Raw genomic sequence first — 14,148 nt, 5'->3', positions numbered from 1 at the left:
CTATCAGTCATGATCATCTGAGTAGAACTGGGGTGGAAAAACAGGCCTCAGAGAACTTTGGTATGAACACATACACACACATCAATGAAGATTTGTATAGTTATTAAAGGTCATTGATAAAGTCTTCAAACAAAACATTTAAAGGTTACCTGAGAAAAAGAGCCTATTAAAATGTATGAACAAAGATTGAATGATCATTGCAGACCCACTGATGCTTCGTTCCCCTAACTCAATCCACACTGATGTATTTAACTAGCCACCATCACTGTTCTAGTCCTTGTTACTTACAAATCACACTATACATATTTCTTATAGTCTGTATTTGCATTATTGTCAACAAATTACATTGTAGATTCAAAGCAACAATGAATGTTTCCTACTAATAAGAACAGTGTGTCTATCAAAGCCTGATGTATCTTCTTCCACTGTGCCATAAAAGCTCCATTGTAGTCGCAAAACAATTTAAGAGGTCAAATTCAACTTTTTGGTTTTTCACCTTTCCTTTATTGTGTTATGTAGCATTTTTGTGCATCATGTTAAAGCTCTGCAAAGTAAAAAAGCCCATAGTCCACTCCAAAGGGAGTTACTCTCTCCCACAGAAAACACTTTTACTGCACTGCCTTAATTACCTGCTTTGGAGTCGAGCCTTTCATAACTTATGTGCATCACTATTTTACAGGTGTTATATTAATCTATATTTTTATACATTTATAATAAAATATATACACTCCAGTCAGTCAGAAAAAATACAGTTGTTCCTGCTATAGCAGCGTTTTGTTAGATCACACCACCTTGCTCGACATGAGCCGCCCTACTCTGCCTCTGATTCTGCCTGTCAAGTAATGTGCATGTGCAACTCTGAACAAAGACTGAACAGAGGCGAGATGTCTCACTCTGTGGCTAAAATGGAGCATTCCAGACACAGTGCTGCTGTGGCAATGGACCATATGATAAAAATAATATGTTTTTCAAAATTAAAGTAAACTGATTCTACTAGGACTCTCAAATAAAAGCATGAACCTGAAAATTGGTTGATAAAATCATATATCATAATATCATAATCATCATAATATTTTTGACAATACTGTAGGGATGACAATTGTGACTAATCAATCAAAAATCATCAGTAACATGGATGTAATGACAAAGTAGGTCAACACAAGTATTAAATCAAGCAGAACAGTCCAGTAAGTCCAGTTCATAAAAAGATTGACCTTTGATACCAGAAAGAGATGACACCAGTGTCGTATCACCATGGAATGATATCTGAAATCTGAGACCACATACATCTCATATCCCAACAATACCGGTTGTCCATTCAATTTGGATCATCGTAAATCAAGTGCTAGCTTAGCATTAGCCTGCAGCTGCACTTCCAGACACTTATCCCTTGTGGGAAAACGATTAACTGAATGGATTGGATTTGTTGGGTTTACATTCTCCTTTTCAGGGAACCTTTCAGTGTGAGAAACCAGCACCCAACACTGGCCAAATGTGGTTAAATTTAGCCAATCAGAGGCAGAGTAGGGCAGGTCTTGCTAGGAAACGTGATTGCGGTGTGGTAGGCCTGCAACTCAACTCAAATGGAAGCAAAGTTTATTAAACCTGGTGAAGATACAGCCTTACTTGACAGAGGAGTTAGGAACAGATGGCGCTGGGCATGGATAGAGGAAAATGGTGGAGATGGGAACAGGCCCGGTTCTAGATTGCCTTGATTGGGGGGGCAGTAAGAAATGTTGATGGGTCACCAACTGCTCACCACCAATGTGTCTCATATATTTTGCCCCACCACCAAATTTCCCAAATTCATCGTGGTAGATATGAAGGGAGGTTGGGAAATTTGGTGGTGGGGCAAGATGTACATTTCTTTATAATCTGTGACAAAGCAATTTTGTAAACAGTGCTATAAAAATAAATAAATAAATCTTGTCTGATTGGTTGATGCTATATTATTGTGCACCACTTTCTCGCGCTTTGAAAAGTCGTGTGTGCCTGCCTGGGTTCCCTGTTTCTCCCTGCCAGATGCCAGCAGCCTCAGATTAGCCGCTGTCAGAGGCTCTGGCCCCAGGAAGTAACGTTAAACAGTGGCCGGCGGCGCTAACCTGAATTTATAGGTTATGGAGTCCCCTCTCACTAACGTGTGTTGTTTATAATCCTGTCGGCGGGGGTGGGTGAGGCTCGTGGGGCAACAGGACTAACAGCGGGGCTGGCAAGGGTTGAAAGTTGAAACCCGCTTCACAACCGGTACGTAGCCTGCCCGTGTGACGCTTCCCATGTCGCGGAGCGGGACAGAGACAAACTCGGCAGCAGCCGCCGATGGGACTAGGCTACTACTAGCAGTAGCTAGCCGACATGCTAACAACTAACAAGCCTGGAGTGTCCATAGTATCTAATGTGATGCTAACTGAGAGAAGCTGCTACTGACTGTATGCACGGTACAAGAGAGAGAGAGACACCGGCTCTGTTGGCAGAAGAGCCGTGGACTGTGATTACTCTGAGCAGCATTTATGGGAATACGTTACAATATTATATATTTGAATATACTTTTTTTTTTTCGGAATGAAGCGGGGTCCGTTTGGTGGGGCAGCCGAAGCATTTGGGGGGGCATTGCCCCCCCGTGCCCATGCCTAGAACCGGGCCCGGATGGGAAGCCGATCAGCACTTGGTGCCACAAATAGAGGGCGCAGGGTGCTTTCTTCTGCAGCGTGTGTTCGAAGAAAGTGTCTGTACAGCAGCAGTGGCAGCAACATGCTCTTAGATTCCATGCACTCATTCATAGCAGAACATGATTTTTCATTCATAATGGTTCAGCTACTGGTTGATCTGTGTACAAAGCTATCTGAACAAACAACTGCCTTGACAAAACTGTCTGTTTCAAATCGGCTTGCCAGCTATTCCAACACACACGGCTTTGCCCAGAGTTTACACGTCTATCTGAAAACCTAAGAAGAAGCAATTTTTCAAATGCTTTTTTTGATGATGACCGGGCCAAAGTAACAATACAACATCTGTAAATAAGTGTGTGGCCATCATCAGAAGCAGTTCTGTAAGGACATACTTTTACTGTATTTTCTTCATAATTTATTAGCTTTTTTTTAAAAGTGCGATGATATTTGTGAATCTTTTAGACTCACATTTCACTGGGAACTGAAAGTTGAGAGCCACAGACAGTTTGAGTCTTTTCCTGGCACAATGAGAAAATTATAGAATGCCACCAGGCTATCCTTTAAGTGTTTTATTCATTTCCCTCCAATATGTAAATTAACTTGTTGAGATGTACAACTCACTTGTCTTTGATAACAATAAATCAGACACGATGTTGGTTCATGGTGATGAATTACCCCTCTCAAGCAAGTTTCATGTCTGTGCTAGTTGGTTTTTCATAGTGTGCTGAATTCAACTGAAGCTAGTAGCCCGAAGAAGTAGAACAAAGACAAACACTTACACATGACTGGCAGTTAACAGGCAACAATCTGCTGAACACTGGATGGGGCCTTTAAAGTGTACAGGTGAGAGCTGAGTGGCTGCTCTTCTTTTCAAGTATGGACAAGACATGCTGTGTAATTCTGTCCATTCAAGTCAAGCTAACAAGCCAAGTCCACCTCCCATTGTTTCCCTGAGTCCGTGTCATTTCACACATTTAGTTGACGCTCCATACAGGCTCCAGAATTGTCTACTCTCTCACACAGAAAATGGTGCATTTGGCTCTTTCTACTTGTAGTTCAGCTCTCTGCCCAAAACCCTGTGTGGGGCCATGAAAAGGGAAAGAGGAATGCAAGTCTGCTGATGGCTGCTCCAGGCTTGGAGGAAGGTTGGGACAGAGGGAGGGGAGGATTTAATGAAGGGAACGCAGAGGAGGAGGAGGTGGGGGAGGGAGAGGCAGACAGCTTGGCCCCTCAGCTCTTTGGGAAGACTCACAGGCTGCTCTGGAAACACAGGATGTGGGCATGCAGGCGGGGAGAACGGGTTTAGACATCCCCCCAACCCCACCCCCAACCGCCCACACACACACACACACACACACACACACACACACACACACACACACACACACACACACACACACACACACACACTCTTCCATTCCTCTGTTAACCCTTTCCTGCCTCTCTACCACTACCAACAGCAGCAGAGTATCAGGGCTTTCAGCAGTAACCTGATTTCTTAAATGTCATGTAAACAACAACACAGTTTCAGTAATCACGTTGAAAGATTTACAAGAAGACAAGTTTGTTCAGTGACTTTTTTTCTGACAGGTTTCTTTACCATGTCAAGAGGTGGTTTCTAACTAGGGAAAATAGTACTGCTGAGGGAGGTAACAAAAGACAATAACATGATGCTGTGCATGTTTGTACACACAACAATGACGTTAAAGAGTGAATGAGATACATTATGCCTTAAAAGCTGATATAAGTATTCAAGTCCAGTCAGTCCAAAACCTCCACTCAGGACATAAAAAACACACCGTCAAGCTTTAGTGTCACAAAACATGCTGTTCATCTTAACTCAAACCATTTGACTCACCAACGCACAGCAGTGAACCTTTTTCATTCAAAACAAGACAAAAGTAGTGGTGGGATTGTGGGAGTTGTTCTCTTCATTATTAAACAACTGCCATTGCTGATCTATCTTAGTCAGGGGTCATTTTTTACATTTACTATGTAAAAAAAAATCTGTCAAGAGCTGCAAAACATCTGTTTGTCTTATAATGAATGTAACACAGCCTAGAAAGTCTAGATTATTCTAGATCAAGATTATTAATAGGCCTAAATGAGCATTCACTTATATTTTCACATCATGTGGCAATTCTGCAGTGGGCTACTTATGCTTACAGTAGCCCCTTTCACACAAAGAAGCTGCATTATCACTGCAGTGGTGGTTTGCCAAACAGACACTGTTTTTCAGCCAGAAATGTGGCGAAGAGTCGGTAGGACAGGCGGGAGGACAGATGTTTCTCCATGTATATCTGCAGTATTTTTAAGTAAGTGAGTTGCCAAAGACAGTCACGTTGCTTTGTTGGACATTTCTCTTTATTCAGTTGAGTGAAGGACCTGTGTAGATATCAGACTGTCAGATCGACACGCCCTTGATACGTGCAGCCGGCTTATCCATTCACACTGGTTCGGTTCGCCAATACTGCGCCTCTGATACTACCTCCAGAGATGGATCAGCGCTGGAGCAAAATGTCACCCCTCGCCGCCCCCGAGACTTTCACATAGAGGAGGGTGCGGAGAATTGGCGCAGGATCCCTGCATCCAAATGGCAGTGTGAATGGGGCTATTGTAAGGTACTTGAATTCTGCGTTTCCATTTTAATGATTTCATATATGAAATAAAAGAACTGGCCAACAATAAACAGAAATAGAGTAGTTTGTAAAAATTAACAAACCCCAATTCCAATGAAGTTGTGTAAAATGTAAATAAAAACAGAATACAATTTGCACGATTTGCAATTTCTTTTCAACTTCTATTCAATTGAATACACTACAAAGACTAGATATTTAATGTTCAAACTGATAAACTTTATAGTTTTTTTGCAAATATTCAGTAATTTTACATTTGATGCCTGCAACAGGTCCCAAAAGAGCTGGGACAGAGGCATGTTTACCACTGTGTTACATCACATTTCCTTTTAACAACACTCAATAAGCGTTTGGGAACTGAGAACACTAATTGTTGAAGTGTTGTAGGTGGAATTTTTCCCATTCTTGCTTGATATACAACTTCAGTTGCTCAACAGTCTGGGGCCTCCGCTGTCATATTTTGCCCTTCATAATGCGCCACACATTTTCAATGGGAGACAGGTCTGGACCACAGGCAGGCCAGTCTAGTACCTGCACTCTTTTACTACAAAGCCAAGCTGTTGTAACACGTGTAAAATGTGGCTCTGCATTATCTTGCATAAATAAGCAGGGTTGTCTCTGAAAAAGACGTTGTTTGGATGGCAGCATATGTTGTTCCAAAACCTGTATGTACCTTTCAGCATTTATGGTGCCTTCATAGATGTGCCAGTTACCCATGAAGCCATGGGCACTAACACACCCCTGTACCATCACAGATGCAAGCTTTTAAACTTTGCACTTATGACAGTCTGGATGGTCCTTGTCCTCATTGGCCCGGAGGACACGACGTCCATGATTTCCAAAAAACTATCTGAAATGTGGACTTGTTAGACCACAGCACACTTTTCCACTTTGCTTCAGTCCATCTCAGATGAGCTTGTGCCCAGAGAAGCCGGCAACATTTCTGGATGTTGTTGATATAGGGCTTTCGCTTTGCATTGTAGAGTTTTAACTTGCACTTGTAGATGTCGCGACAAACTGTGTTAACTGACAGTGGTTTTCCGAAGTGTTCCTGAGCCCATGTGATAATTTGATGTTGGTTTTTAATGCAGTGCCGCCTGAGGGATCAAAGGTCACAGGCATTTAATGTTGTTTTTTGGCCTTGCCACTTACATGCAGAGATTTCTCCAGATTCTCTGAATCTTTTGATGACATCATGGACTGTATATGATGAAATCCCTCAATTTCTTGCAATTGTACGTTGAGAAACGTTTTTCTTAAACTGTAAGACTATTTGCTCACACAGTTGTTCACAAAGTGGTGAACCTCGCCCCATCCTTGCTTGTGAACGACTGAGCCTTTCAGGGATGCTCATTTTATATCCAGTCGTGGCACTCACCTGTTTTTAATCAACCGGTTCACCTGTGGAATGTTCCAAACAGGTGTTTTTTAAGCATTCCTCAACTTTCTCAGTTTTTTGTTGCCCCCGTCCCAGCTATTTTGGAACATGTTGCAGACATCCAATTCAAAATGAGAGTATATCTGCACAAAAACAATAAAGTGTATCAGTTTGAACACTAAATATCTTGTCTCGTAGTGTATTCAACTGAATTTAAATCGGAAAGAATTTGCAAATCATTGTATTCTGTTTATATTTCCTTTTTACAAAATGTCCCAACTTCATTGGAATTAGGGTTTGTATAAAATAAGAATTTAATTGATCAAAACTTGGTTGAACAAATAACAATTCTGTGTGTAAGCTTTGCATTTTTACTTTCGGGGTATGTAAGGAGCACTGTAGGCCTGAAACAGTGATGATGATATAAAACAATATATATCATTCATTTCCATGTCAAATTCACAGAGAGCCACTGCAGAGGGCAAAAACAACCGCAGGTTGCAGACCCCTGATCTAGGTGATGTTCATGGACGAGGTAGTGTCGATAAGTCTGACATTTAACATATGCGTCGGGCAGCGCTTTTTGCATGATAACATGGTTATAATCTTTTTCCAGCATTGTTATGCAACTTTGTCTATGTAACTGTAAACTGTACCCCTTTACAGGAGACCTTTGAATGAAATGCTTACATCAAGCATGCTAACATAATAATGTTTAGCAGATTACCTATTTAAAATGCTTGCATCAATGCTAACATTTGATGATAAGCACAAGACCCAAAGTACAGCTGAGGATGATAAGAATGTCATTAGTTTAGCAGGTATTTGGCCATTAAATAGTCACAGCTGTGGACTGACCAACAGACAGTGCTGTCTCTGGACCCACCCAGCAGGTATGGCTCTAATAAACAGTGTTGTACAGACATTCATGCTGTCAGCAGGATGAATCCTCATGACTTTCTTGATCCTTTAGCAAATCAGGAAATCCACTGACCAATTGCATGCAAGTTAAGGCATCCAAAGTGATGCTACTCAGCCAATCAAATTTGTGCATTCCAGGCCATAAACATTGTGACTCTGAATACAGACAAAACGAGTGCGCAATACAGGGAGAGAAAACAGAGAGACGGCTGAGCCGGAGACAGAGAAAAATAACTCCACATGTCGTCTCTAAGAGCCGATGAATGTTCCCCCAGAGTTGGTTGGATTTTGGGTCAATACAGAAAGCCATTTACTGATGGAGGGGTTGGCCAGGAGTGCACGAGTGCAGTAGCTGAAACCTTAGTTGAGGGGAAGCAGAAACAGAACTTTGATTCTTTTTCAAAAATGTATTTATTTTAAAAATACACAATTTTTAAAAACAGCCCTTCTCTTCTTAAAGAGATAAGAACATAATATAAATCTACAGTATTATATATCTGTTAATTAGATGTTAAGTAACAATAAATATTGTCAAAATGTTTTTGAAATGATCTGTCCTTATTTGATTTGATGGTCAGTTCTTGATTATGTGCAGACGTTGATACAAATACTAGGCTACTTCAATATATGTCTCACTGATTCAAATGTGAAGACTGTGCAATAGTTTAATTAATATTTAAAGTTGACTGTGTTAACTGTGCAATAAGTTTCATTGTTTTATTTGTCAAATTTCATTGATATTGTGTCAAGTTTTATTTTGTCAAATGTGAAGACAGTGCCAATGTGGAGGCTTTTTGATGACACAGGTAAATTAAGATTATTTACATTTTTTTTTTTTTTTAAATATATTAACATTTGTTGTAACAAGCAGAGAAGAAAATAAATCCTGTCTTCTAATTCAGTGCATCTGTAACGTAATAGTTATTTTTGGGGTAGAAATATCGTAATCGGTAGATGGAAACGGCAAGTGCACAAATGAAAATACTTGTACTCATACTCACTTTGAAAAAAATGGTATCGGTGCATCCCTAATGCTAAGTTAAACAGAGACGATGGTAAACATTACACAACTTGTAAACATAAGCATATTTGTATTGTTATTGTGAGCATGTTCGCATTGTCACATTAGTATTTAGCAAGACATGTTTAGCATGGCCTCATAATACTTCTAGCATGGCTGTACAGTATTAAGCTAAGTGCACAAAAAGTCTTTAGCCCTGATCTTCCAATCACCAACGTTTTTTGGAGATCACCAACAAAAAGCCTCATATCAGAGGCAGACAACGACAACGACTCGCGGCGGTCAGTATGTGAACTGCTCAAAGACGTGATGTGGGACAGGGACAGCGTGTCACAGATGTTATCTAGCAGGCTAAATCCCTGGCTGCATCACAGAGTACGAGCCAGGGGTGAGCAACAGACAATGATAGCAGACACCCCTCTCAGCTCTCCTCTGCTGTCACCGCAGAGACTCTCTGAATCCAGTCTTCTGCATCTATTCGATGGAGGGAGCTTTGCAGTGTGTTACTATGAATCCTTGCTGATCCACAACATAAGCAGGCAGCTTCACGTTTTCAGTGCGAACATGCCTACACATCCAAACTCATTCTCTCATTTGTGTTCTTTTTCTATTCTTCTTGTTCTTTTACTGCCTATCAGCGCACAAACAACTTGAAGACCGCATCACTCCTGTGTCACTTACTGAATGTGTGGTCCTGTAATATGTGACCCCCTGTTGCTGATCAGTCATGTAGTGAGAAAAACACAACTGCAGGACTCCAAGGCAGAAAGTTGTGCTGTGTGTACAGTACAGTAGTGACCACTTTGAAAGTCGAGTAGTGTGGGCCAAGTCTTGCTGAAAAAATATATGGGAAAATTGTTTTATACAGGTTAAATCACACCGGTATTTTTAACAGTTTGGACTGAAATCAGTTTGCTTCAACAGCATGCCTTGATCAGTGGATTTGTTTGTGCAGGTGAGAATTTTTTTTTATCTGGAAAATGTGTACAGTGATTGCAAACCATCCCCACAGAGCTGACAAAGAGATGACCAAGAGCAAGTCAAGCTGGATGAATAGACATCCACATTCATATAACCTTGCTTTGCGGTGGCACAAATTTCTTCTATAGAATTCTGTATGATTTTATGTCTTTAGGTTTTTAGTTTTGGGTAAGCCAAGACTAAAACACAGACTCCTTCTTCACATAACTGCTTGCATCAGTATTATAATTCACTAAAAAACTGGACTGGCCAGTGACAACGACAGAGATTGAAGTACCTCTGCCTTGTACATCCTGATGAGGCCCTGGTTGACTTTGGACCAGGAAGGAACAGCACTGATGTTCCACAGCTGGTTGGAGTGTTCGGCAAACGGACCTGTCTTCATCTACAGAACAGAGAGAAAATTAGAAATATGACATAAAGAGGAAAAAGTGAGTAACAATTATAGTAACTTGTCCACAACTGTGACAAACGGTAGACTTGATAAGGACCCAAAACAAAACTCACTCACTTTGTTCATTATGTTGGAAGATGACAAGAAATCCTGCACTGCCTCCAATTGCTTGTATATCTTAGTCTTACCTTTTACATTTTATTTTTTCGATTAAATGTTTGAAAAACATTCCCTGTACATTTAGAGCAAACTTGTTCCTTTTTTGTGTAGACATACTTGCCAATAAAACTGGTTCTAAATTGAAGCATGTTCATTACTGCATATGAGCAGAGATAGTGTGGATAAGTGTGTGTCTGTGTGTGTGTGTCTTAACCATCGCACTTCAGCCTTTGATTAATATCAGGACAGTGTATGAATCAAAGCTCATTTCTTTAGTTCATTCGACTACACCACAAGATTAAAATTATTTCAATAAGATAACTTTTAAAGCTTCTTCAGTCCTCTTGAAATCATTATTAAAGTGATTTATCCAAAATCTGTTTCAGAGAATCAAACACTCCCTCTGTAGGCTTTACAAAGTTTCTTCTGTGATGAAGCTTTGGTCAGCTTGGGTTGAGTCAGTCACAATGGATTCCAATGATGACCCATTTTCATGGCAGAAAAGCCACATTCTGGCAAAACTATGAGTTTTTTTTAATATAATGAGCTTATTCATGGACAGTGGAGAGGTTTTACACTGTGAAAATGGGTCACCAGCATATATGTGTGTGTGTTTATATCTATCTATCTATCTATCTATCCATCTCTCTCTCTCTCTCTCTATATATATATATATATATATATATATTGAATAATTTTAATCTTGTGTATATATATATATATATATATATATATATATATATATACATACATATACACACACATATATACATATACATATATATTTCACTAGATGTCAAACTTTATTTATATAGCAATCGAAGCATGTATAGCATCGAAAAAAACCCAAACAATTAAAGAAATAACTGACTAATAATTGCCCTGACAATTAACTCCAATAAACCAGTGTTTTAATTTTCTTATAGCTATCATTGCATCATCTGTGCAGACTTTTTAATCAGTCTTCATATTTGACTTTATTTCCATGAAGGCATTGAAAGACAGATCTAAAAAGTCTTTTTGGAATAATAATAAATACCAAGAAAGGAGACACAAACAAATTATTAGTTTGAGACGGAATTTGTAAGAAAACAGATACAGCACAAAGAAAGACTGGTCACAGCAGGGATTTAAGTCCATTTGGAGGGCATTGATGCTGCTGGCTGGCTAATCGATGACCGGAACTTAAAAGCTGCACTTTAGGACCCATTAGTGCCCCCACTGTTGATGTTTGGAAATGCAACTGTGAACTGTAGAAATTATGCTAGTATGTTGTGTTGAGCCAGGTTAGGTAGCCTATAAAGCTGTGATGGTTGTTGTTTTTTCCTTCTTTTAGAGCTCTTTCTTAAACTAATCTTTAGGTTTGTCCTGAGGATTATAAGCAATAAAATAAGGCTAAAAGTAAGAGGAAGACATTTTTTATCAATCTCTCATGAAAATGTTGATAAAAGCTACTGAATATATTGCTTTTTTTATTACATTGATTACTCTGCTTTCAGCAATGTAATCAATTAAGTGAAAAGAACATGCAGAACAAAAGGCTGATTATTGTTCCAGCAATGACCTAAATAACATGAATACATTCTGGATTCAACACTGAGTGTGTTAGTTTACAGACAAACAGTCAGAATACACAGAATAACACCAGCTAGGAATTCACTGTGACACTGACAAAAACAAATGTATGAATTCATGAATGTATGAATGAGTGAGGACTACAGAGCGTTTTCCCACCATTTTCTCCCAAGAGGCAGAGGAACCCAAACCCAGACCCTCAGGCATCAATCTAACAACCACCTCCTTTTTCCATCCCCTCATCCTCCCCTCCTCACACAGCTCCAGACACTTTCCAGGGCCTCGCATGAGAACACATGGGGGAAGGGCATGGAAGAGGGAGGAAAGGGGGGTGGAGACAGCCCATATTCCCTGGAGGGGGGAGTGATTCACAGCAGCATGTGGGGAAGGAAGTGACTCATGTTTAGGACGACGCACACACACAAACACAAATGCAAGAGCTCTGTGTGTGAATTTAAAAAAAGAACATGAGTTTGAAGTATCCACATGTGTGTGTGAGTAGGAGGAAAATACTTGGGTGCACATATGAAGTGTTGCATACATACTGGCCTGTTGGAGCAATCGTAAACACAAGAGGAAACAAAAAAAAAACAAGGTGGCAGTGGAGCCTGAGTAAGGCGTGTAACAGGACAGACAGGACAAATAATTGAAATCACAGGCTACTCCAACTAGCGTGAATAATATAACAGCAACTCTTAATGTGACTCAGTAGTGTATATGGCCCCCACGTGCCTGTATGCACTCCCAACAATGTTTGGGCATGCTCCTGATGAGTCTGCGGATGGTGTCCTGGGAGATCTCCTCCCTGACCGGATCAGGGCATCAGTGACCTCCTGGACAGTCTGTGGTGGTGCTTGGAATTGTCAGATGCATCGATACATAACGTCCTATAAGTGCTCAATTGAATTTAGGTCAGGGAGACGAGAGGGCCAGTCAATGACATCAATGTCTTCGTCATCCAGGAACTGCCTACACATTCCTGCCACATGAGGTCGGGCAATGTCCTGCATCAGGAGTAACCCAGGGTCCACTGCAGCAGCGTAAGTTTTGACAATTGCTGAGGATTTCATCCCGGTACCCAATATCAGTAAGGGTACCTGATGCTACGACTCTCAAAGGATATTCCTCCAGGACAATCACTGAACCATTGCTAAAACGGTCATGCTGGATGATGTTACAGGCAGCTTAATGTTCACCACAGCGTCTACCGACTTTGTTCACTCTGTCACATAGGCTAACAGAGTGCCAATGTCAGACCTGCCAATTCTGGTGTTCTCTTGAAAATGCCAGTTGAGTTGCATGGTGCTGTGCTGTGAGCAGAGGTCCCACTAGAGGACGTCAGGCCCTCATGGAGTCTGTTTCTAACAGTTTGGTCAAAGGCGGGGTATAAATTTGGACTGAAACAATTACATTTAAAGAAGACTTAAACCCCAAGCTACTTTTTTCAACTGAAAACCAATGTATATGGGTCTTTAGCAGTGTTGATTGATGGTCCAAAATTGGGACATTTTAGTGCAATTTTTTTCAAATTCTACATATTGTGTTATAAATATGCGTAGTGACTGCCCCTTCTGGTTGTAAGCTGGCTATTGCTATTTGCGAATCTGAAGGCAGGTGACATATTTGTCAGCAGCTCTTGTCAGCAACCATTCCCCCCTGCCCACTCCCTCCTTTAAGACAAATGTGTTCCAACTCTGAAGACTCTGGAGAGGAGTTTCATCAAAGGAGTCGACAGAGCAGTCGTGAGTATTGAGTGTAGTAACTGAGTAGTTAGATTTCCGCCTCCATTGCTATCTAAAAACAAGGCGTCAATGTGCCGGCAACTGCGTGAGATGGGCGGAAGTGCGACCAACAGCCGGGGAGTTTTAAAACCAGGAAACAGCTGACCACAGCAGTCAGTCCATCACTTCATCTGCAGACATTAAGATTAGCAACTGGACAGCCGCTGGGATCCAGGAGATGCTAGCATCTCCTCGGTCTCTGTAGCTGTTTGGTTGTGTCCGCTTGTTGTTGTAGTGGTAAGCTAGGAACGGTCGCTACTTTCAAATTAAAAGCCCCCCGCTAAGAACCCAGTTCTAAACGCCAATGGGGTGCAATGTAAAGCTCTTATTTTGAAGTTTGCTGTCACCGTTCACAGCCCAACTTCGTGCTTAACGTCACGTCACATGTTACGCCTACCCCCATGGCAGCCAAGTGGCGGCTTTTGGAAAAGGAGGAATATTACACCTCCCTTTTAGAAAGACGGGGCGGCACAGTGCCACCTTTACCTTGGAGCATATGGAACAATGTGCCACCTTTTCTATCTAAAAAGGGCTAGTGACTCAGCGTAGCCTCTAGTGTGTTGCAGGAGATGATTAAGAAGTTGGCCAGAGGAAAGTTGAGAATTTAAGTGCATCAGTTATCAATTGCAGTAAACA

General features: G+C 40.9%; 1 protein-coding gene across 1 annotated transcript in view; it reads right to left on the bottom strand.

The window, feature by feature from the left end:
- The window catches only part of ptpa (protein phosphatase 2 phosphatase activator), a 30,679-nt gene that overhangs the window by 3,787 nt on the left and 12,744 nt on the right, over positions 1 to 14,148 (bottom strand). The window contains exon 9 of the mRNA XM_030436107.1: positions 9,881 to 9,988. Within this exon, the coding sequence (XP_030291967.1) occupies positions 9,881 to 9,988 (108 nt within the window). The remainder of the gene's footprint in view (positions 1 to 9,880; positions 9,989 to 14,148) is intronic.

This window comes from Sparus aurata, chromosome 12 (assembly GCF_900880675.1).
Source record: "Sparus aurata chromosome 12, fSpaAur1.1, whole genome shotgun sequence".
Taxonomy (NCBI): Eukaryota; Metazoa; Chordata; class Actinopteri; order Spariformes; family Sparidae; genus Sparus; species Sparus aurata.
Note: the sequence above shows the minus strand (reverse complement) of the source record. Positions and strands in the feature narration are given on the sequence as shown.